This window comes from Fringilla coelebs (genome assembly GCF_963513975.1).
Source record: "Fringilla coelebs genome assembly, chromosome: 9".
Lineage (NCBI taxonomy): Eukaryota > Metazoa > Chordata > Aves > Passeriformes > Fringillidae > Fringilla > Fringilla coelebs.
Window position 1 is genome coordinate 22,518,937 of NC_140067.1, and position 24,452 is coordinate 22,543,388.

The 24,452-nt window shown below is 36.2% G+C and overlaps 1 protein-coding gene across 1 annotated transcript in view; it reads left to right on the top strand.

The window, feature by feature from the left end:
• Positions 1-24,452, top strand: part of DENND1B (DENN domain containing 1B) — a 149,273-nt gene that overhangs the window by 107,182 nt on the left and 17,639 nt on the right. Inside the window, exons 13-19 of the mRNA XM_084211590.1 lie at positions 120-245; positions 8,210-8,311; positions 12,070-12,160; positions 16,138-16,178; positions 16,987-17,055; positions 19,215-19,271; positions 20,064-20,174. Coding sequence (XP_084067716.1) covers positions 120-245; positions 8,210-8,311; positions 12,070-12,160; positions 16,138-16,178; positions 16,987-17,055; positions 19,215-19,271; positions 20,064-20,174 — 597 coding nt within the window. The remainder of the gene's footprint in view (positions 1-119; positions 246-8,209; positions 8,312-12,069; positions 12,161-16,137; positions 16,179-16,986; positions 17,056-19,214; positions 19,272-20,063; positions 20,175-24,452) is intronic.

Genomic DNA, 24,452 nt, shown 5'->3' on the forward strand with positions numbered 1-24,452 from the left:
AGGAGGAGGATGAATTTTTGGCTGACCTATAGACACTATGGTTTGCCTGCTGATTGGGTTCATACCTCACTGTACCAATTTCTGAGGTGTTAATTTAACTGTTCCACTCTGTCACGCAGGTCTCGGCCTTGAAAAATAAACTGAAAAAGCAGTCGACAGCTACGGGCGACGGAGTGGCCAGGGCCTTCCTTCGGGCACAGGCAGCGCTCTTCGGATCCTACAGAGATGCACTGAGATACAAACCAGTAAGATGGCTTCCCTGGTGCTTTTTTCCCTGAGTTTATAAGAGCATGATCTCATTCTTTCAAGGAAAATGTGAAATGTTTTATCCCAGTCTGAAATAGTCTGTTTTAAGTCTTACTCTGTGCTAAGGAATTGGAAGATGCCACCATCTCTCGACAGTGAATTGAACTGAAAAATATTCATCCAATGTCAGCTATTTTCTTATTTTTATCAGTTTTATTCTTTGTTTAGTATAAAATCAGATTTTATTAATGAAGCTGTTCACACTTTTTAATGTGGTGAAGAACTGAAGGGGCTGTGCCTTTCAGACTCCATAGTTTTTCCAGAGGTTTTGCTGTATTGGAGGACAGAAGCTTCTTTCCTAGCAGAAGCCAGATGTGAGTCAAACATGCATCTCTCCTATTATACATTTATCTTGATTACATTTGGAAGACAGGAAAAATGAAAACCCATTTCGACTGATGAGAACCTCAGAATTTGAATTTTTCACATTTCGCTGGTATTACATTGATTAATGTTTCATGAGCTTTCATAATTTCTAAATAATGAGGATGGCACATACTGAGTTTGAGATAAAGTAATTTATCAGAAAAAAATTTAGGGATTAATTTAATCCATCAGTCCAGATTATTTTTCTTGCAAACTACTGGTAGCAGTTGGTTTGATCAAATGCGAGATGAAATTGGGTGAATTGAATTCCGAGGATCGGATGTTTGGTTGTCTGATGGATTCAGATAAATTCAGATTTGACAGGAGAAAATCATCCTCACTTGAGGAGTCAAGTTAGTAAAGCTGGCAGTTGTGTGGAACAAATCACATTTGTTTGGGGGTGAGAAGAGCACTCTAAGGAGTATGGTATTCCTTGATGGAAAGGAATCTTTGGTATTCCTTACAGGAAAGGATTCTTTGGTATTCCTTGATGGAAAGGATAGGATAGTTGTTACTTCCAGAAGAGGGCTTTACTGGGGGGATCTTTTAAAATACAGTTTGGCCCTTAGGTCTTCCTTCTCCCCAAGTGATTCTCTTCCAGGCAGTCTTTTGTGCCGTGGGCATTTTGCAGAGCAGCTGCAAAGCTGTGCCACTGAGAGCCAGTGTTGTGAGAGGGCAGGTAACCCATGCAGGCATGTACAGCTGTAGCTCACGTGTTGGTGTTTAGCAGCTCTCTTACAATGTGAAAATCCCATTTGCATTCCATACAGAAAGGGCTGCACCTGTTTTAAAAATCACTGGATTTCAACACGCCGTTTGTTTCAATAAAACAAATCATTTCTACAAAACAGATAGTTATCCTTTATTCCACAGTGCCATCACCTGAATGTTATTCACTCCTTAGTCTAAAGGTGAGGACACTGGTCCATGCCAACTCATGGCAGCTTGCAGTAAGAGCTGTTAAGTCAAAAAGTGTCTTTTGGACACTTAGGATATGTGCAAACAGAAGGATGTCAGTCTGCTTGATGTCCTTAGCTCTAGTCTGACCAGAAGTAAGCTTCTGTCAGTCCTTTGTTTTGGTAAATGTGGAACTGGCTGTGCAAGTTCTTCAGCAACCTGGTTAGCATCTCTTTTGAAATGAGCTCTTCTTTTAACTGATCCCCATTTTATTTCAGTTTAGCAGTTGGCATATCTGAGATCTACATTTGCACTGTATTGGAAACAGTGCACTCTGCATCATTTCAACTGGCAAACATTTGTCAAGATGACCTTTGAAGTCTTTCTTTCTGCATTATTTTCTTTTCAGATTTATCTGGTTTTGGCTCCACTGATTGTGCATATAAGAGAAGATATTTATGAAACCATTGTGGCCTGATTTTTTTTTTTTTTTAAGACAAGCTATTTCAGAATATCTTAGCGGGCAGAAGTCTGCTGGCAAATACTAGCATATCTTGGATTGATATCAAGTTTGTCCAAAGACAAAGCATATTTAAAAATAAATAAAGCCCCCTTGTAACTGTTATTTTGAGCTGTGTTCACATAATCTTAACTAATTCAGTATTTCACTGAATTTTTGTTGTGAAAGAAAAATTGAATTCGCTCTGGATTAGTAGAAATTAAGAAGATTTTCACATGATTATTCAGCTTATTCTGCATTTGCCTTTTCCTTAGTAAATTGGAAAGCTGAAGAAAATCAAATCACATTTGGCTGTATTAGAAATATTTGTCAAGAGTCTCAAAGCTCGATAACTGCTATTGCAAAGAAAATACTTCTCTTTGTTTTGGAGTCTGTGGTGCCAGGTCTAATAAGGTAATTTCAACCACAGCTACAGACTTAATTTGCATTCTTTCAGGAACTCAAGTAGTATTTGTGTAGAAAGTTTGTAGGGGTAACACTTAAATGAAAATATTTTCCATATAGATTTGACATACCTTTGCTATAAATAAACTTTTATTTTCAAAATCAAGAAACTGAGGTGTTTTGGAGTACAGTTCTGAGGATCACAAACCTATTGCTGAAAAATAAAACAATGTATTTGGACAGTTATCAATTGCTTGAAAGTTGAAAAACATGTCTAAGTGAACTATTTTCCTTGCAACAGTGTGTCCTGTATGATTTCAACTTGAAACATGAAACAACTGTCATTAATATTCACTTTGAGTAAAGAACAGCTTTAATAGTGTCTGTACTCATCCAACACTTCACTCCAAACGCTGTTCATCACACTGAACACTCATTCTGTGCAACTGTTTGTTTGCAGCACAGGACAGATTCTCCTTGGTATAGCAATATGTCTTGGACAAACGTCTAGCAATTATTGAAAAAAATGATTGGTGAAAGGCAAAATGGGAATCTTCAGGGGTCTTGCAGAGAGTTCGTGGGCCTCCAAAGGACCATATGGAAAATCTGACTACTCCAATACAGACAGGAAATATGACATGTAATAGAGAAAGTTTGTAATAATTTTTGGGCATATTAAATGATAATGAAACACTTAATACAGTACAAGAAAAGAAGAAATAGCTGGTTTTTCTGATTTAATTGTTACTAAATTAACCTGTCACATTGATATAACTGTTAAGAGTACTTTTTAATATGCTACACTTTACATTAGCAAATATTGTGTAATAGGAGTGGATGTGTAGAGCAAAGCAGCCCAGCTAGTGCTAAGGACCTGGCATTCACACAGTGTGCATTTCTGCCTTCATTGAAATTCTGATTCTAGTCTGGCATTGAATGCTGAACACCCATGACTAGCTGGAACTCTGCTTTAGTTTAATCCAGAAGGAATCCACTTCACACATGGTTTGTGGGGATGATTGAAAAAATTTCTTCAGTGTCATTTGATAAATGACCTAAAAATAATCCAGAAAAAAAGTATTATCAGTGGAATGGTGAATTATAATGGTTTGGTGTATGGTCTCCTTCACAGAGAGGGCTGCAATTCATTTTGAGACATTGTTTACTTTGGGTGCGCTCAACTTGGCCTTGAACCTTGTGTTGCTCCTAATTTCTTTGGGTAGTCCAGCTTTTGGGGATTTCTCCTGGATAATACTGCAAGCTCCATGTTTCAGAATTGAAGGCATAGGTGGAACATAGACACAAATAGGGCACTTGTGAAGTTTTTGTCATTTTGTTATCAGGGTATGTGTGTGGTTGTGTTTTTCCCAGCTATTTTACTTTACACGTTCTTCCTGCACGTACATGGGCAGATGAAGGCAAAGACTTGTACATGTTTTTCATAAATCATATGCAATATAATCAGTTAATAAAATATGTGACATAAAGAATTCTTTAAAAGAGTTCTATTGTCTGTCCCAGTCTATATCTGGAGAGGGAGTGGTAGATAAGAGAATGGAGGAGTTGAAAAATATTGAATATAACAATATTTACTATGATAGAGAATAATTCCCCCTCTTTTGGGGGTAAAGGCCTTGAAGCTCTGGATGTTAAAAGAAATAAACCCAGAACAGCTTTGTGTCAAGTTGTGATGGCTGTAACATCACTCATCAGAAATGAAATGAAGAGCAAAGGCTGCTGGCTTGCTCTGGAATGCTCAGCAGTAGGAGTTCAGGGAGGGAATACACCAGGATAACCTTCATGGTGAAGGTGGCACAGCCTGTCAGACCTCTCTTTAATTGATGGTTAACTGCATGCTTTGGGCCAGTACTGACAAGCAGTGACATCGGCTGTCCAGCAGATGTTGTATTCAATTAAGATGAATCAGAATAATACAAGAAAAGAAATAAAATTTATATTGGAAAAAAAATTGAGATTCAGAAGGCACCTGAATTATTTGAGGATGAGGAGGTAGTAAATGATTCTAATAGAGTTTCAAAATGACAGATATCTCTTGAAATGGGCATTGAGTTGCTTACCTTTCCCCCAAGAGTTAGGTAGAAAAAGTACAGCAGCATACAGTAATGAAATGGCAGAACATAATTGGTGTTTAATCCTTTGCAATACCTGTTTGACTATTTATTTGACTTCTATCAGAATTCCGTTTTACGTGTTGAAAACCATACTGGTTTTTTTGTGTCAAGGACTGTTATTGGTCCTTTTTTGAATGTAGATACTGTGTTAATAGGAGTTGGTTTTAGGTATAGTTTAACTGTAAGAAATATCAGTATATCTGAATCTTGTTGGGTTTTTTGGTTGATTGCAAGAAATTTACAAATTTTGGAAACACTTAGATGTAAATGGTACCTTCCTGAGAAGAATCAGCACATGCTCAGTTACCCATTGGCCATTATGTCTGAATGTTATGACAGAAATTTTTAAGAAGAGGAATTTTAATATCAAAATGAAATTATATTAATTGCTGTAATAGAACTAATAGTTGGGATGAGTCATGCTAGAGGGAGGCAATGTTTTCTGCAATAAAAAAGTATTTTTACTTCTTGTTCAAGTTAATATCACTAGATTTAGAAAGCCCAAACACACCTTCTAATCTAGGGGTTTTCATTCCTTTTAAAATGATCACACTGGTTTAGCTCAGTTTTCATGTTCCATTGAGGTCTGTATAAATAGCTTGCTTAAAATGTGAATGTAGCTTAGACTAAGAAATTCCTGCTGTGTGTGGCAAGCTATGAAAGGGGAAGAAAATTCTATAGCAACTGTTGTTAGAAGGACAGATATCATGTTTGGGCATAGATTGTTTGGTGTGAGTATTAGCTGTCTACTTTTCAGTACAGAGTCCCCACTGGGCTTAGATCGAACTTGTTTTGAAAGTACATTGTAGATCAATACAACAGGGGCCAGCTGATGGCTGAGCAGTTAAACATCAGTGCAGCATTCCTCCAAAACTCTCTTTCTAAAGGTAGTCAGCTGTATTTGCTGAAACAGGAATGGTACAAGCTTTATGTATGAAAACATTGAGAGCTAGTTTATAGTAATTCAATAATTCACTTGTTAAATAGCACTTCAAAAGGCTTTGATGTTTGCAGTAATAATCTTGAAGATTTGGAAAACAATTTTGTTGGCGAGAACCTTGAACAAATAAAAGAGCTAGGAGTTAATTGTGTTATTTAATGCAATTCCGTTAAAGTTACCACAGATACCCTGAGAAAGCTTCCATGAGGAATTTCTGCAGGTTTCAACAGATTTTCTCATTTTCATGTGCTGAACAGGTAGGAGCTTTAAACCTACTCAAAATTTTAAATCAGTCTCACAGTCAGCAGGTTGAAATAATATGTATGACCTTTGGATGTGAACTCCTTCTAGAATTAAATGAATTTTCAGCAAAGAAATAGCTTTGGTTATTCTGTGTCTGAACTGTACTGATAAGGGAACAGATGCACCAGTGCATGCATTCTTACTAAGTATCTGAAACATTCAGCGACTAAAGGAAAGTATTTGGGAAAATATTACAGCCATGCACTAAAAAGGAGTGTTGAACTATCATTTCCTGGTGTTCTCTTAGAAGGCTCCACCACGAGAAGTGCCATCAGGAGAACTGGCTGGCTGCTCTCTTTTCCCTGGCTGGTGTGAAAGGGCAGAGCCAGCATGCCTGTTTTCTCTCCTCTAAGGAGATAACCTCTCCTTTTTCATCTATCCCAGGAGAACTTGGGAGTCTGGCACAGGGAAGCATAGCTTAGTTTTTATTTTATTAAATAGTTTATTTTGAAAATATCTTCTCTCTTTATTCCTAAATTTAATGTTTCCTAGTATATCATGAGCCATCATGTAGTCAGAGCTGCACTCCTACAAAGCCTCTATATTTCCAGAAGTGCTTTCTTTGTGTAACAACAACAACAAATAATTAAATAAATATGATATATGTGTGTGTGCGTGTGTATGTATATATAGGGGACTCTTTTAATTTGCTGCCTTGAAATTTCTTGGAAGAGCAGCAGAACTGAGAAGAGAGTCTGCCCTCAGGAGCACTATGTCTTATACCACCATGTGACTATTCCATTTGTTTTGATGCACTTTGATTTGCTAAGTAGCTTGGGGTCATCTTCTTAAGACAAGAGTCTTTAGGAGCTCAAGAATAGCTAATGCAAAGTGGGTCAGGAAGGCAGGGCCATTTAAAGTACCACAAATATTTCAGGCTGTTTGGCAGATCCAGCATGCCCTGCATGTGTACAATGTTCACCAGCATTTTGGGATGAGTAGGGAGAATAACTTGAGTGCTTCTGGAGGTTTGATGAACACAGTGCTGTGTATTGTACTGAGCTGGGTTTGTGTTTCAGAGCACTCAGCTACCCTGGGACAGGGCAAGGATTGTGCAAATCTGAGGCTCTAGTTCTTCCAGTGAGAGAACTTCTCTAAAATCAGAGCTTCCATAAAGAAGGAAGGATGCAAGACTTGTTTTTATACTTAAATACTTTGCTGAGTTGGAAAGAAAAGAAAGACTTGGAATGAGAGAAGTTTTTGATAGTATAAGAATAGATTTTCAAATGACATCACAGTGGTTTTACTGCAGCATTCCCTTAGGTCACACTTGAACCATTTAAAAACAAGGTGTAAGGAACAGTTGAAAATAATTTACAGCTGCTCCAGCAAACTCATCTAAGTCTCCTGGAGAAAGTGCTTGGTGACACTCTGGAAGCAGCTCCCTGCAGTCAGCTGGAATGATGGGCAAATGCAGGAGTGTCATGTGCCATTGGAGCTAAACAGGGCTAGGAGCACAAAGCTGGGGTGATCATGACCATTAAATTTGTCTTTAAAATGGCTGGAGCTGTTGTGAAGATCAGTGTAACAGCTGCCTTTGATCCTTCCTGAGTGGCTGAGGTATCTTATTCTGTGGTGTGACTGCACTGGAGATGTAGCTTCTGGGTAGTAAAATTTCAAATGGTAGATTTGGGTGGGGCATGTTGTGGCATTCCTGTGTCTTTGAGATCTTTGGTAATTGTTGCTAGCCTGGTAATCATTTTGGTTTTGTAAACTTGGGTGAGAGGCCTTTCAGCATTACAGTGAACTCTGATTGTGTACCTTCATTGCCCCACAAACTTCATAATTACTTGTCCAGTTATGCCAAACAGCTTCAAATATTTATCACAAAGTATGGAGAAAAATAAGAAAATTGGAGAAATGCTCCTCAGGAACATCCAATAGTCTGTGCACACTGAAGACAGCAAATTTTAAATGAAATTAGGGAATAACAGAGGAAAGAATTTGGTTGTTTATAAAGATTCTCATTAGCATCCCTTTCTTTCAATGAGTGTTGTTTTCAGTTTTTTGCAACAAGCTCTGACTATTCAATGACTATTCAATGAATACTTGTTTATCTTCTTTCACTATCCAAGGGTTCTGCACTTTCCCCATGTGGGAAAATATGTTTTATTGTTTAAGTGTTAATGTTCAAACCTTTTTCCTAACCATGTTTCAGTTTGTGTAAAAACAAAATAAATGTGTGTTTCAATAATTTCCTGTTAAATCAGCAATGTATTTATCAATCTTCTCATGTCTTGGTAGAATAAATATAAAATTAATTTGGTGCAGACACAATTTTTTGACTGAATTACAGTATATATCACCATATATATCAGTCTGTATCTCACCATCCTAACTTTTCCTCTTTCCTTTTTTTAGGGAGAGCCTATAACTTTCTGTGAGAATAGTTTTGTGAAGCATCGTTCCAGTACAACGAAGCAGTTCCTGGAAACAGCTGTTAACCTTCAACTGTTTAAACAGGTATAAGAGTGTAACTGGCCCATATTTAAGGATTTTCTGTTAAGACAGATCTTGTTTTTCTGTCAGCCTACAAAAGTCTGGGATGAAATCTAAATTCAAGTACTTTGGGTACAGTCATCCCAGATTTGTTGTATTTTTATATGTGCAGTTATAGTTCAAAGGAGTGGTGGTGAAACTGAACAAAAAAATAACCCCAGGGTGCAGAGCCAGTGCAGCATCTCTTCAGAGCCAGTCAGCAACCCAACTAAACAAGAAAAATCAGGGATCTCCCAGCTTGATGGTTGAACTTCATTTTCAGCTCTCTTGGCTCATGCCCAAAGAGCCTGAACAGCAGAGTGCTTAACTTAAATTAGAATTCACTGGTCTTTCTTTAAAAACTGGATTCATCCTGCAACTGTAGTTTTGTTTGCTGGGCTTTTCGAAATATTCACACAGAGAATGTCACAAACCTGAGCTATAGGGGTGGCCTGAACAGTATTCTAGCTGATCTCTTAATGCAGAATTTGAATTAATAGAGGACAAATTGTTGAATATCTGGGCACAGCTCAGTTATACTTTGATTACAGTCTTTGAAATGGATTTTTTTCTTTGATTTTATTCTGTAACTCTCCTCTCTTTTCATCACTTGACCCCATTGCATAAAAAGGGTATTAAACTTACCCCTGGACTTGTATGAAAATCAAGGAAAATGTGAAGGAAATCAGAAGATTCATGAAAATATATATTTGCCTGTAAATGCCTGGAATAATTGATACACAAGAGTTCATGTTTAAATAATCAGGGGTCTTCTTTGAAGATATACAACCATGATAGATTAGGGAAATCTATTATATGTAGAATCTTCTAATTTTTAAAAAGCATTTGGTGTTAATCAGAGGTTTGTGTCTGTTGTAAAGATTTTTGTGAGGATGGTATTTTATAGAAGTCCCCTGAAAATATGATCACAAAATGGGGCTCCTTCAATTTTACTGTGCTTATATAAAATAAGCAATAAGGAATCTGAAACCTTTTGAAGTCTGGTTGATTGAAATGGGAAGAACTAACTGATTGAAGTGTGGTTTACATTTTGAATATCTCTGTGCAATAAGGTAGCATGAAATTTACTTAATAAAAAGCTGCTTACAAGCAACGTTTCTAAAATGTTGTCACTCTGGCAGTATTGAAACAAAACCCTCAGCTGCCATGAAAGGGCTGGCTCTGTACTTACCCATTACACTTTAATGTGTTCACTTAAACAGAATCAGTTTACAATTTGTTTATAGCTTGTTTTAATTTTATTTCAGTTGAAGGAAATAATAGAGGATTAGGAAATAGTAACAATTTTGATGATGTGTCTAGGTTAATAGTAGTAGGGGTTTTTTTTATTCCTCTGGTTCTTGTTGCAAAGGTTACTCCTACTTATTCAGTTAATCCTCAGCCCAGCTGCATCTTCTCCAGTTTTTCCCACTGACAAATGAGCTATTTTCAAAGTTGTTTGTATTCAGAGAGACCAAACTGTATTTTATTCTGCTCTGAAAGTCTTTTAAATAGAAAATAGTTCTTAGGGGCAGCCTTAAACCTAGACCAAGCAGAAAATTGGTACTTTAAATACACCCATTTTGCCATAATTGACAAGTGAGCTTTATTTGTGCTGTTCTATGAAATCCGTTCTTTGTCCTTTTAATTTGGGTATCATGGAAGGTAGCTAACCTTTGTTTCAAGCTGCAAGCATAAGTAATTAATAATTGCATCTAATGTGTCAGATAGTTCTCTGAGTGTCCAGGGAAAATATGAATTCGTTCTTAGAACTAGCCTGAAGCCTAATGTCAGACTACCTCCTTAAATAGTGTACTTGTATCAGCAAGGTAATCTGCAATGCTTATTGGGATTTTTTCCTAACATGTTAGAGAGTGTTACTTATAAAAATAATTAATAAATGCAGAAATCAGAAGCATTTGAAAATTGTTAGTAATTCAAATTTCATTTACCATCTTTATGAGCTGAGCTCTCTTCTTGTGAGAGATGAGCTGTTATTTTGTGGAAATCACATTTATGATGTTTTCTTTGCTTGTAAAAACCTTTTGATAAAATTACTTGGATGTTCTGACTATATGTAGTCTCTCTTTTGGTTTTAGAACTCAAAATCAGTTGAGGATAATGTCTTCAGTCACCTTAAAATCCAAGGGTAACAAAATTGCTAGTTTTTCATTGAAAGAGCCCAAGGGCTCTTTGGATCTCAAAGTGAATATATTTCTTGGAAGAGCAGGTCCAGATTTTTCAGTCTGTGGGTTTGAAGGGTGTGGGTTTGAAAAATGGGAAGAGAAAACCCATAAATTTTATGTGTAATTCCACATGCTATTCTTTTAATGTAGCAGTTTAAGTGCAACCATTAACACTAAATTACTCAAAAGCAGCAACTACTACTACCACCACTACTAACACTTATCATTTATTTTAAATAATGTCTCCAGTATCTTTTTGCTAACAGTTCTCTTTGTCAGTATTTACATTAAATACTCAATTGGTGTGACCCTCTCATATTCAGTCAGTGTCTCAGCCTTCTGTTGAGAGGATTTTACCAGATGATGAGTATGTCCATAAATCTTGCGCTAGTTTATAGTATGGAATGAATTCATAACTTTCCCCAAAGAGATAATGTGGTACAGTTCAAAGGAAGGGATGGGAGTGGAGGTTGTTGTTTTTGGGGGGTTTTTTCACAGCAGTAGCTAAAGGTGCTCTTATCTCATTTTCTTACTGTGAAATAATCCAGTGATCCCACAGTGGTCTGACCATGAACCAGCCTATTTGGAAAAAGGCCAGCTCGGAGTAAAATGAAAAAATACGAAGGAATTTAGACAAGGAAGAGAGAAATATCTTCATGCTTACCTTATTCTTGCTTCTGGAATTTTTGTACTCTGAGAAAGTTATTTTTTCATGTCACTAGTCTGTTCATTGGCAAACATCAGATTGTCACTGACACTGTTTGGATAATGAGTCGTAAAAAATGATACCGCCAAATAATGAATTCTGGTTCATTCCTATGTACTGTTTAGTACCAGTGAATAACTCATAATTCTTTCTAGAAGATGGAGTGTGTAATTGGAAAATTGCTTTCTCACTTTATCTGTCAGACTTGAGTTAGCCTTTCCAAAACATTCTTGAAAGAATTTTAAATCTATAGGAATGTGGTTGTTCTACTTCCTTGAAGCCTGATAAGTCTTGAAAAGAATGTATTCATCCCTTCTGAGTGGTTTAATCATTAATTTTCTAATTTTGATTTTTTTTCTGACACATTTGGATCATTTTATCTATGTATGTGCTCTTATTTGTAGCTGCAAATTCATGTGGTCTTGCAGCTGTAACCTCTACATAAAGACAGCTGTTGCAATATGCATCCGTAGATGCACCTAAATAAGGGTTAGTGCTCAAAAAGACCCATGATTTCACAGCAGGACCAGGGAATGTCTTGGTGACATTTATATGGTTATGATAACAAATCCAGAGTTACTGTTAATTAAAGAAATAAATTCTTTTCTTGCCATTAGAAAAATACAGAAAATAGAAATAATTTTCTTGATCTATACTCTGTATTCCTGCTGCTCATAGTTACACCTGCTCTAGTGTAAAGATGTAAAGTCCATCTGAGAGAAGTGTATTATCCTTAAGACATGTATGGTCTTGAACATACAGATTCCATTACAGTGGATACATTTAAAACTGTGTCCACTGTGTAGAATAAACAACAAAGTGTGTGTGACCCTTTTTTTTTTCATCTCCAGTTTATTGATGGTCGGCTATCAAAATTAAATGCAGGAAGAGGATTCTCTGATGTTTTTGAAGAAGAAATCACAGCAGGAGGCTTTTCTGGAGGTACAGAATTAATTTGGGGGTACTCATTGACACTTCTTAAGGAACTCTTTGAGATTATGTCCTCATGATGTCTTGTAAATTTTAGATGTCGTTATCTTTTTGCTGTTCTATTGTTCCCCTTCATTCTTGGAAAGGTTTTAGCCTTTAACAAATCACTGCTGGGATACACTCTATTATGTATCTAGTTACACCAGTGTATTAAATATGTGATATTAGATATAAGTGTAATATTAGATATGTGTGCTTAATCCTGTAAAGAAACACTTATACTTCAGTATAGGATGAGACATCACTATAGTGTTTTCATTTTAACTGTGTATTTACATATATGCTGCATTCTGTGTAAACTGTATTTTCAAAATAATTTTGACATTTGTGCTGCTTAACTTCTAGATAATTACATTTTCCATAAGCACTTCTTTTCTTTTCACATCTACTTATTCCTGCAGTGCAGAAATCAAGGTGATGTTCTGAATGTTAAGGGAAATCTGCTTTCTCCAATGAATGTGTTACTCTAACAAAAAGCAGAAGGTTTTTTTACTTTTATATATGATCTGAGAAGGGACATGGAAATTTATCTTCTCTGTAAACAAAAATATCATTCCTTGTGTTGTTTGCCTCAGTTGTGTTCACTGACAATTGTTATAACGCTTTTCACATCAGCTGACCCATGTGGAGCAGTGCATCTTGAATCCAGTGCTGATTTTTACAGGATTATGGAGTGGTTTCCTGTTAAACATTTAGGACAGGTGTATTGTTATTTTAGGTATTGTCATATTTTAAACCCAGCACCACACAGCTGCTCACTCTACTGCAGCCAAAACCAGCCCAGGTGTAAGAGATGGTATCAAAAGATGGGAACAATATATGCATGACTGTACAAATACTATTTTATGGTCAATCTTGCAAGTTGTGTAGAAGCTTCCTCAGTAGATGGAGGTTATGTGATTTGAGCAACTCGACTGAGGTTGAGATGGCAGCTTTGGATGGACTTCCTTTGCAAGACTGTCCTTGAATGGTACACATTGAGGAGAGGATTTGGCCCCCACAGAGAAACTATCAAGTGCTGCAGAGCCATCTGTACCTCATAAAAAAAATAACTTTTTTATCCTCAAAGTGCATAATTTTTATTGTTCAAGATTTTCACTGCCTTCTTCTGCCTTCTGTGTCTTGTGCTAGGATCTAGCAATAATTTGGGGTTTTGTTCCTTGATCAAATAGTCATTAGTTTTACAGAGATTTACTTCTTCCCTGCCATTTTAGGGAAAGTTACGCCGCTCTGCAAGCAGATTTGAGACTTTGAGCATCCATTATTCAGATAGGTGATGTCAGTATTCAGAGCTCGTTTGCTGACTGCAGTTAGGGGTCAGGAGGCTGCAATAAAACTGCAGTGGAAGTTAGATAAACCTTGTTTCTCGGCTGTGCTCCGGCAGGCTGTGAACTGTGTCTCACCTGGCTCTGCTCAGGAGGGACCGCTGGGCTCTGCTTGCGGCGCTGGGCTGCCTTGCCCTGCCTGTGTGCTTTTCAAGTCAGACAAGCTGATAGTGCCAGGCTGTGGACAAATTGCTCAGGGCACATACTCAGTATTTACATAACTGCTGTCTCATTATTGTTATGAAGTGCAGGGCTAACAATATGTGTGCAATTGAAGGTGACATTTTGTGACGCTAATGGGGTAGAACTATGATCTCTTTGCGGACTTAACTCCCGTCAGCTTCAGCAGGAAGCCCAGGGTTTGAAAAAAACAGGTGAAACCCAGATTTCAGAAAAGTCACAGAAAGTTACTGTTAGCTCCAAGCTGTTAAAAGGACAGGTGAACACATTCTTAGTATAGACAGTATAATTTAAAAACTACTGAATCAAATTCAAATAGAAAGTGTTTCTTTAGGTAATCTCTTTCTAAATTTGCATTTGTCCACATATGCAAGTTTAACTAAACCAGAAAAGAAAATTGAAGAATAAATCTTAAATTTCTTTTTTTTAATGATTTTCCTTAAACCAACAACAACAACAACAAAAAAGTGGTCAAAACTTATTTGTGTGTCTAAATCTGAAAACAAATTTGTGAGACATCTTCATTACAGTTTGCACTTTATGATTGAAATTTTATTTTCTCTTACTTTTTTTATAGATGTATTAGTTCTCAAGAGCTTTTCAATACAAGAATATAGTGATGGATTGGTTTGGCACTCATATTTCTTGTAGAATATGTTAATTTTAAATTACGTTAATTTTACTAAAGCAGGCTTTTTTTTTTAATTGGTCTAATATCAATGGTGCTAATAGAAGGAAAACTGAAGAAATAAAAACATTTGAAACTCCCTTGTAATGATAATTTTTTTTAAGGAATCAGATTTTTTTTGCTAGGGTTTCAGGAGGTTCAGCTCTAACTGAGGGCATGCAATGTTAGCATGAGTAACCAGAGTACTTATCTGCTTTCTAATTGTTGTCCCTGAAGTGTCACTACATAACTAGATGAACATTAAACTTGGTCATTAGCTGTGATCCCATTTATTGTTTCTATTAATTGTTAAAGTCAGGTTGTGACAGAGAAAGCTCAGCTGTGGAAAGAGTCACTGTTAAGGACAACTCAAGACAGCTGATACATGAACACTGTTGACAAGAATTGAAGCGATGAAATACCATGTTAAAGAAAGCATTTATGGTTCAGGCAATATCCTTAACACCCCAGTGGTGGTTGGATTTCACCTTGTGCATGTAATTTATGTGTTTCCTTCTCTGACGGTTCTAGGGAGCCAGATCAAAGAAGTGAAAAATGGGTTGTTTCTGCTTTAGGTTGCTCTTTGCCGTTCTTAATGGAATCAAAATGATCATGAGGGTCTCTCCTCCCTAGGCAAGCACTGCTTTCACTTGTGTCATCATTCCTGAGAGTCTGGCTGTCTCAAAATTGCCTGTAAAAATTGAGTGGAATGGCTCTAAGTACCTGGTATGAGCCCAAAGAGTTCATGTTTCTTCACCTCATCTTGAAAACTGGGAATACCTTTTCCAATGATCCAGTTAGTTCTCAGAAATGTTCTAAGAGTATGTTTGGCTTTCATTAACCATTGGAATAATTCTAGCCACGCCTTAGTTAGTGGATTATTGGAACACTTGAGGAGTTTTGCAAGCTGTTAAAAGTCTGTAAGGTTATATCAGTATGGTCCTTTCAACGTGGTCAAACCCTGTTTGAAACTGGAGCGTTCTTGTCAAAGTGAATGTCGTGTATGAGGTCAGTAGCAGCTCCCAGTACTGTAGTATTCCAGTGACTGATGTACTCTAAAACTTTGTCAGGGATCATGGACCTAATCTTTGTTGTTCAGTTGAAGCACCTTTGGGAAGTAGTATTGACTTCTTCATCAAGTAGAATTTAACGTGCTCCTTTGTGGCCAGTTTAGTCCTTGGTGGTCCTACAGAACTCAGTAACTCTCACTTTAGAGGTTTTTCTTTCTGAAAGAAAGTAGATACAGTTAATAATTTTAAAGGATTTTTGCTTCACAGGAATATACAGTTGTGACATAAACCTTAGACTTTTCTCATGTTCATACCTTGGTATGGTACTTTCTGGAGTTGATGTGGATGTTGTGTCTGAAAGTTTGCCCAGAGGGATCATTATGCTTGAATGCAATTAATAAGTTTTTCTTAACTTTGAGTTAGGGTTTTTCTTTTTATACTTTCTAAAAGCATGTTACCTTATCATTGTTTTAATTTCACTTTTACCTTAATTGGAATAAAAAACTGTGTGGTGAAAAAAAGCATTTACAAAGAAAACAGAAAACAAGCAATAAGAGATTCCCGAGTTTCTTTCGTAGTGTACACATACTGTTATCTTTACGTTCCTTGTCTATCTGGAAAGAATTAATTGAATAAGTAATCCTCTAAGTACATTTTTTATTCTGATAATGAAGCCCTCTTCATTTTTGCAACATTTAAAATGTTGAATGTATGTTTGATTGTGTTAATTTGACATTTCTCTTTTAGGAAATTCAAGATCTTATCAGCAGTGGATGCACACAGTGAAGGTACAAACTTGGTTAAGTGATTATACTGGCCACCTTGTCCTTTAGGTCTCAGTCCTTTTCCCTACTTCTGTGTAATGGTTCATTTGTGAGAAAGATATAAGGACATTCTGTAAGAAATACCAAGTCTATAGTATATGCAAAAACTTTTTTGAGTTTTTTAATTGAAGAATTTAAAAAAATTCCCATACACAAAACAAATGCCAAAATGCACCTGGTTTTTATGTCTGTATAGTCAAAGTTTTCATTGCTTTCTGTATCATGCTGCATTCCATGACTCTGAATTAGGTGTGACAATTTGATAAAAAGCTTATCCCTTCTAGTAAACAGCAATTTTGTTAATATGGATTTGTGCAATTTGAGTAACAGAAGACCCTTGGTATAACCTTGTTACTCTGCAGCATTAATAAAATACATTATTTTAGATAAAGAGAATTCCTCTTTGATTAAATGAGATAGTTCTTCCTGTCAGGTCAAAGTTTTTTTTAGTTGCATAATAAATATGATAGGAACACATGAAAAATAGCCTAACTTCTGAATTGATTTTGAAATGGTAACAGTGAATGAAGACTGAAAATCCATCATTCTGTTGGAGCGCCTTGATAAATGTGTCAGCTGTGGAATGACGTACTGTAACCCTTGTGTAGCTGCAGACAGCAGGCTGGGGAGGAAACACAGCTGTGCTTGCTCTTACCCATTTCAAAGGAGGGTTGTTACTTCTTCACAGCACACTGTTTATTTTTCCTTGCTGTTGTCTTAAGGTTTGCCTTGTGTTAAAATGTTACTAAAATACATTTTTTGTGTATTTCAGAAAGGCGGTGCACTGATCAACACAGCAATGACCAAAGCCACTCCGGCTGTGAAAACAGCATATAAATTTGTAAGATCATCTATTTCAAATAAATAATACATCAAAATACTGCAATTTCTGGCAACCTCTCAGTCTCTCTGAATGCTGAAAAACCTAAGCATTTTATAAATAAATTGCAAAAATGTACTTCAGCCTGTAGAAAGTGTTGAGGTTCATTTGTTTTCTCATATAGAAGTAGGATTTAGGGTTGTTTCAGGGTCTTCTAGATAGCTTGTACATAAAAATAGACTTTGTCAAAGCATCAGTGTGCTGGTTTTCTTTGAGTTCTCATACACACTAGAAGCTTATTTGAATACAATTTAGGCATTTGATACACAGCTGTAATTTCTCTTTGGCAGTAAGTGCTGCACTATTGAGATGTGGTAAAGCATCAGTAATGTGTGCAGCAAATCATCTGCTCCTTTTTAAAAATGGTAGTGGAATGCTCATGTTTAACTGGGTTTAATGCTTACACTTTTCATCTTAAAAGATCTTGTTTTTCAAAGACTGCCTACCCCATGATGCATGTGAGATTATACTGTATTATGCAGTAGGGTAAAACAGCATTAGAAAAAAATGAACTGAGAAGTGTTTTAAAGTTGCTTTTATAATACAGAGGAAAAGATTTTTGGCTTCCTTTTTGCTTTTCCAAATGTTTCACTAGCTGGATGCATTATAAATAGTCCTGAATAAATCAGTAAATCAGTGTGTACTAGAGTATTTTAAGTAAAGTTTTCAAACAGAATTCTTAATTTTACATCACTTTAAAAACACAGCAGTCGTGGAAAGAAACAGGTAAATAAATTAAATATACTTCATATTCATGGATTCATTTATAATTTAAAAAATGGCTCATCTGCAAATTATTCTTCTTCATTTGCACTATCTTAGACTGTGGTTCAGCCTTCAATTTTGATAATTATGCCCTTGATAGTAAAGGTTCTTTAAAGTGAACTTCCATATATGCCAGGAAACTACAGTAAACTTCTGAGGATCTTTATGTATATGGTATCCATATTTCTACCCCATTTAATTTCTTACATGGTTGTCCTTTATGGAGCCTACTGCCAGAGGACTGAAATATGCATTTCTTATTTGCCATATAGCTGATTGGGAGCTTTGAGTAATGTGATTGGTACCATCCCTCAGAATTAGAACAGAGAACTCCAAAATTCATCCAAATGCTGTGAACAGGATCTGGGAAGTTTAAAGTGGCTTTCAGGTTAGCATCTGGTACATGGCACCCCATCGTGCACTTACTGAGCTTATGGATGTATGATTTAAGGATCAAAAAGACTCTATGACCTCTTGATTCAAGAATTTTTTTTCTGAATTTCCATGTACAAAAACTACAGAAGAATAGATGGCTTTTAGGTATTTATGCCCTTGAATGTATTTTAAAACTCCTATTTTCAATACAACCTTGAAAACTTTTCTATTTTTTTCCCATATTTTTGTAGGAAAGACAACTTTTTTTCTGTTAGGGTTTTGGGTGTTACACCCCCATCTTTTATTTTGTTTCCTTCTCCCCCCTTCTCCCTCTCCCTCCCTCTGTCTCATTTTTATTAGCCTAACAACATGGTATTCCATATTGATAATTTCTTTCTGTATTGAAGAATATTCTTGGCTGTTTTCTATGCAACAATGATTCTTGTCTGTCTCTTTTAATGCATACAGAATTCTCCCCTAAATAGCAGCTCTGTGCTGTTCAGGAACACTGGGCAAAATCTCCATCTGCATATGAAATCCCTTCATTTCTCTTAAGGTTGATGTTGCCCTGCAAGTTGCCAGACTGGAACACTGTAGCAGTCATCTTAAAAATCTTAACATTTTTCAACATGCTTTATTGCTAAAATACTCTTTCAAATCAAAAGGAGCTTCAAATAAAGGAGTTATGTAGATGACCATTCTTAGCCTGTCCCTAGTAATAATGGAGAAATTTTGAGTATGTATGTTTTCCCACAAGTGGCATGGATGTACTGAAAAAAAAATCCTTAAATTTGTGGAGAAAGCATGAATATAAAAAATACAGTGGCAGTCCATGTTTGAAATTTGTGATAAAGATTATTGCCCTTTTCTGTATCACCAGGTGTTAAAAAAAAAGGCAAAATAAGTATGGCATCATAAGGCATGTTCTGTGACTACAGCCAGTGTTCTGCAGAGCAATTTAAGTCCTTTTATTTCTCCAGGCAAAAAACCAGGCGAGGCAAGGAATAAAAGAAGTGAAGAGTAAGTTAAAACACAAGGTATGTGGTACACTTTATTTACTTTCTTACACTGCTTCCTGTATCAGTTTGAAGCTTATACTTTACAAATCACATGAGATTTGTGTTTTTAATGACTTTTGAAATATGCTTAGCCCTTTGTTCAACAATACATTTTTCATAACGAGCCCTCTGGCAACTATCTGTCATTCTATGCATCCACTGAATAATCTCTTTATTGTTTGCATATTTTATCATAGAACAACAGAGGTCTTCAAAGATACATTAAGAGGATGTATGTTTTCATAAAGTTGATTGCTTTGATATCACAATCAAAGCCTTTGCGTCAAGCTGAGAATTTGAGAAGGGAGAGTCTTGCAGTGCACTGTATTTCAGGAGGTGCAGTTGTCCAGTTTTAGTTCCATAAGATACATGAACAATAGCAGTGTTTCAAGGTGAATGAATAGTTTCATTTTGCAAAAGCAAGTTCACAAGAGTAGATGGTTTAGGCATTTTGCAGCTGCTTTTCCCATTTGGAATTTTGCTTCCATGTAAGATTTTTCTGTACAGAGAAGGAACCATTTTTTGGATACCTGTTACACTATTTTAAGAAAAATTTCAGAAACATCTGAGCAATTCAACTTTTAAATGACCATGCTGCTAATCTGGCATTTTGAAAAGTTAAATTTGATTTTCTTACTACAGATGGTATTTTCATGACAGTAATAGATTGTGGCAAGATAATTTTGAATGCATTCTGCATGCATAATATGGAGGGTATGTTTGCAGATAATGATTATAAATAAAGGAATTTAAATCTGTTTTGTTGCATAGGAAAGTGAGGAAGAGTGTGGAACGTGTAGTGTTGGTGCAGTACAGACTGTTCCTGTCTACACATCGCATCATGACAAAAGAACAAGCTCAGAAAAACGAAGACTGGCACAGGTAAGACACCTGAAACTTCTGTTTGCGTTCACATACATATAGGGAAAAATTTTTGCTGCTTACAGTAGTGTGTCTGTGAATCTGTTTCCAAGATGATTTTCCTGTGTTTGGATAGTGTGATTAAAAGGCTATGTTTGTAGAAATACTGCTACACTGCTTGTGTGGAGAAAAAAAAAATGCTATTTGTGTTTCATCCCTGTTGAGAGGGAAAAGAACAGGAGATCTGTAAGTATGGATCTGAGATTTAATTCTTAAATACTAGTTTTGAAAAAGGCTTCTCACAAAAATACATTCTGGTCTATTCATAGATACATATTAAGCTATCTCATTTATTTTAAGGCATATTAGTTTTGTGTTTCTAATAAATTGTTTTGGCAGTCATATGGCCTTTAACCTTGCTCAGATAGTTGTGATTTATTATTTTGTTAATAATAGCTAATTCATGCAGTGCCAGTGTCTTGGCTTTTGTTCTCTAATCCTTTCTAGTCTAGATTTGAAGTAACAGGTGTAGAGTCTCAACTTTGGCAAGTATTTTAATGTTTTCAGATTCATTTTGACAATTTTATTTCAAAAATATAAAATAAGTAGTTTTTCTAAAACTTTTTTCTCCTACAAATATTTACCTGCATATGTAAATACTTGAATGTATAGGTATTTATTTTTATATTGTTATTGCATGTTTTTAATATATGTGGATTTTTAATGCCTCTATCTTCCTAATACGAAAATTAAGTATATAAATGCAGTCCAACTGATCTAGCAACATTTATTTTTTGCTCTAGGTACTGCAATAATAAAAATATGGGTTGTCTATTTAATCAATTTGATTTTGAATTACTTTTTATCAGTAGTAAATATAAAGTTTCTGAAATGCAACATAAAACTGATGCAGATGATTGCTAAATGATGGTGAAATTGTACATTAAGTCATTATTTTTAGTAGGGTTATAAATAATACCAAGACTTTCTGCTTCACTGAGATGGTAGTGCTGCCTATTGTTATGTACAGGAGTCTAGGGATACAAAGGAATATCATTCACCTTGCTACAATTAAAGATTTCTTTTGAAGGTGTGTGTTCAGACAGAACAATTGAACTTTTCTGTGGTTTTGTGTTTGTCCAGCTGTACAGTGCTAAATCCTGTAATCATTGCTGTTTCTACCAGTTGTCCTTTAGCTTTGCAAACAAGGCAGGAGTGCAGATGTGTGCCTGGCTTTGTTTCCATGCATCCATACACACGTGTGTTAACGGATGGGTATGCACAGGGACACACACGTGTTTGTGTGGGGTCAATTTACCAACAAAGCTGGCAACTGAGAGCCTCACAGTTTTGCCCTGCTCCAAACCAAAGGTGTCTTCTCCCCAGCTCTTGTCCCAAACATCATGTGAACAGTGGGCAGGAAGGGGCACGAGGGGATTGCCCTCCAAAAACTCCTTCGCCTCTCACTCATTCAATTCTCTTTTTCTTCCTCCCCAAAAGCAAAAAAACCAAAGGACTTCTGAAAAATAAGTCTGCTGTTGCTACTCTTGTTTTTATTTTTGGTCTTGATGTTTGAATAAGATAACATAAGTTCTTTCTTAATAAGTGGTTCTTTCTTAATGGTGGTTTTAAAGTTTACATCCAAATAAGAATGTATGTTAGTATTCACAGTGCACAAGTATGAGAGACCTATTTGATGTTTGATCTAATACTGAATCTGGTGTTTAAAAAGAAATGAAATTCAGTGTGCTGTTGTCAGATTTAATCCTTATTCTGGTAGTCTTTATCCTGCAAATGAAACTCTTCACCCAGATCTCTAAAATTATCTTCACCAGTGGCTGTATCAGTATAAGGCTAGTCCTAATGTGGAGTTCAAGCAATTTGGTACACATTTAAAGTAAGGACCAGATACTGATGAAATTCTTATATTGGTGTATTGTAATACCCACCCCAAACCTAGATAAATAATAAACAAGTGAGAGCAATTGCTTTTAATGGTCATCCTGCTTCCAAACTAGAGGCACCCCTGTACTTTATTACTATCTCTTCCATATTGAAACATTTAGAAAATTGTAAATACAAAGAATTTGGTGTTATATTTTATGTTCTATCAGAAGTATGCATTGAGCTTTTCCTTCTCCACTTCTTGGAAACAGTTTAATACTAAGAGTTTAATACTGAGTTTAATACTGAGATGCTCTAAAACATACTTTGAAAAGTTATGTTAGATATGAAAGTTTGCTTTACTGAAAAAGATAATTTTAAAAATTCATTCATAACAGGATTTGGGGGGCTGAGAGGACGTTTCCTTTACAATAGGAAGTGAGTCTGCTTTTACCCCAGCAAGCAGGAGTTTGTATGTGGGGCTCCTAATTAGTGCGGTTATTTCCTGTTTTGTTGATGAGGCTTTAATAAATGTCAAGGGTACAGCCATGAAGATCTCCCAATTAGGCTTTGCGTTTGTAAAACCCAGCCCCTTTGCTTTTGTGTGAGGATGACAGTTCCAACTGCAGCCTCAGCCTAACAGGGCTCAAGGGAAAGGATACTTCTCTGGTTTTATTGAAAACACAGCCAGTTTGGCCCAGGGAGAATACCAGCACTGGTCACAGTGCAGACCCATTTTTAACAATGAATATTTACTAAGCTTTATCACTGCTGTCATAGAGGCTTTATTGTATTTTTTCTTTTCCAGATTGGCAATAGGCTTAAGAAAAGTCATCAGTAAATTTAAAAAAAAAAATTATAGCATCTAAAATAGCTGTCAAAACCTAACCAGAGGATAAATAATTAAATGTGTTATTGCAAACTGAAGCGCTCGGCTTGCCCTGCTGTAATTTGCATTTTGAAAGTGTTTCCTAAAAGCTGAGCTGAGGGGAGTGCAGCGGTTCGTGCCCGCGTGCGTGCGCGTGTGCGCACAATTAATCCGTGCCCAGACGAGCCGTTCCCTCTCTGCAGAATTCATCTGAGCTTGCTCCTGCTCAGGTTCGCTGTTCTAGGCTCTTCAGACATGTGTGAGCTTAGCTATATTGCAAGTCAACATTAACAGATGGATTGCCCTAAGCAAGGGAAAACCACAACAACAAAATCTAGTGAAAGTGGAGGATTGAAGCTTTTTATTGTTAAGCCTTATTAAAACCTTGGCATGTGCACTGCTGTTAACTGTTTCATGCCTAGAGCTAATAATGTGTCTAAGGTATGTTTCATCTCTTACATTAATTAGGAATGTAAAAGATACAAGAAATCACCAGCTAAAATTTTTGAAATTAAAGTTAATGCAAGCATGAGTTTGCTTAGGCTCTGTTTGCAGTATCTTGTAAGTGATACCGCTGAGTTCCTTAAACTATTGATGAGCAAGTTACAGCAGGGCATGTTTTAGACTATGGAGCATTCAGTGTTTGCATAATCTGTTTTAATTCTGTGCCATTACATGCTCCCAGGTAATGCAGATTTCTGTGTATACAGGGACCTAAATGCAATAGGAGCTTTGTAAAATTAATATATAATTGAAAAGAGAGCATGTTTATTATGATCCTGCTTTGAATGCCAGGAAGATCTGTTTGATTTCATTAGTATGATTTTTGTAATTTTACTATTATATCAGGTGTTGGGGTAGCGTATTGAAAATGGACCATGTCAGGATCTCAACAGTCAGGATGTATTTCATGGCAAATAAAACACTCTGGAAGATTAGCAGAATACCAAATAAGTATTCCCTTTGCAGTTATTAAATTAGCAATGCCCCTTGTCTCTCACAAAATGTATGTTCTACCTGTACCTTTAGGCACCTACTGCTTTCCATCTGTAATGGAAATAGGCATGTGGATTCTAAGGGTGGATTTACCAATCACTTTGTCTCAGCACTGCTTTAAATATTCCTATATTGAAGATACCAAGTGAACTACTCACCATGACTTTGCACAATCCAAATACAGTGTCTAAGAAGGTTTTTAAAAGACTTCTAATAAAAATCAAGTTAGACAAAACTTTTTTCTTGGTGTTCTCAAACAGAAGAGAGTTTTTAATATTTTTTTCTTTCTTTCATTTTTTTTTTAAGCGTATTGCAAATGGAGCTTTTTCACTTTTATTGAAGTACGTCCTAGAGGCTATACAATATATAATTCAGCTTGCAGTAGGTGTGCTTGGCATCTGTTCAACAAACACAGCAAGTGTCAGGCAGGAAGATGTGTTCAGAATAACCCTACCTTCAGGAGCGCCCCATTTATCAATATCCCTACAATGGCCAGTAAAATAAATGACATAATCATTAGCTACAAAGGACTTGTAGTAACTGATTACCCT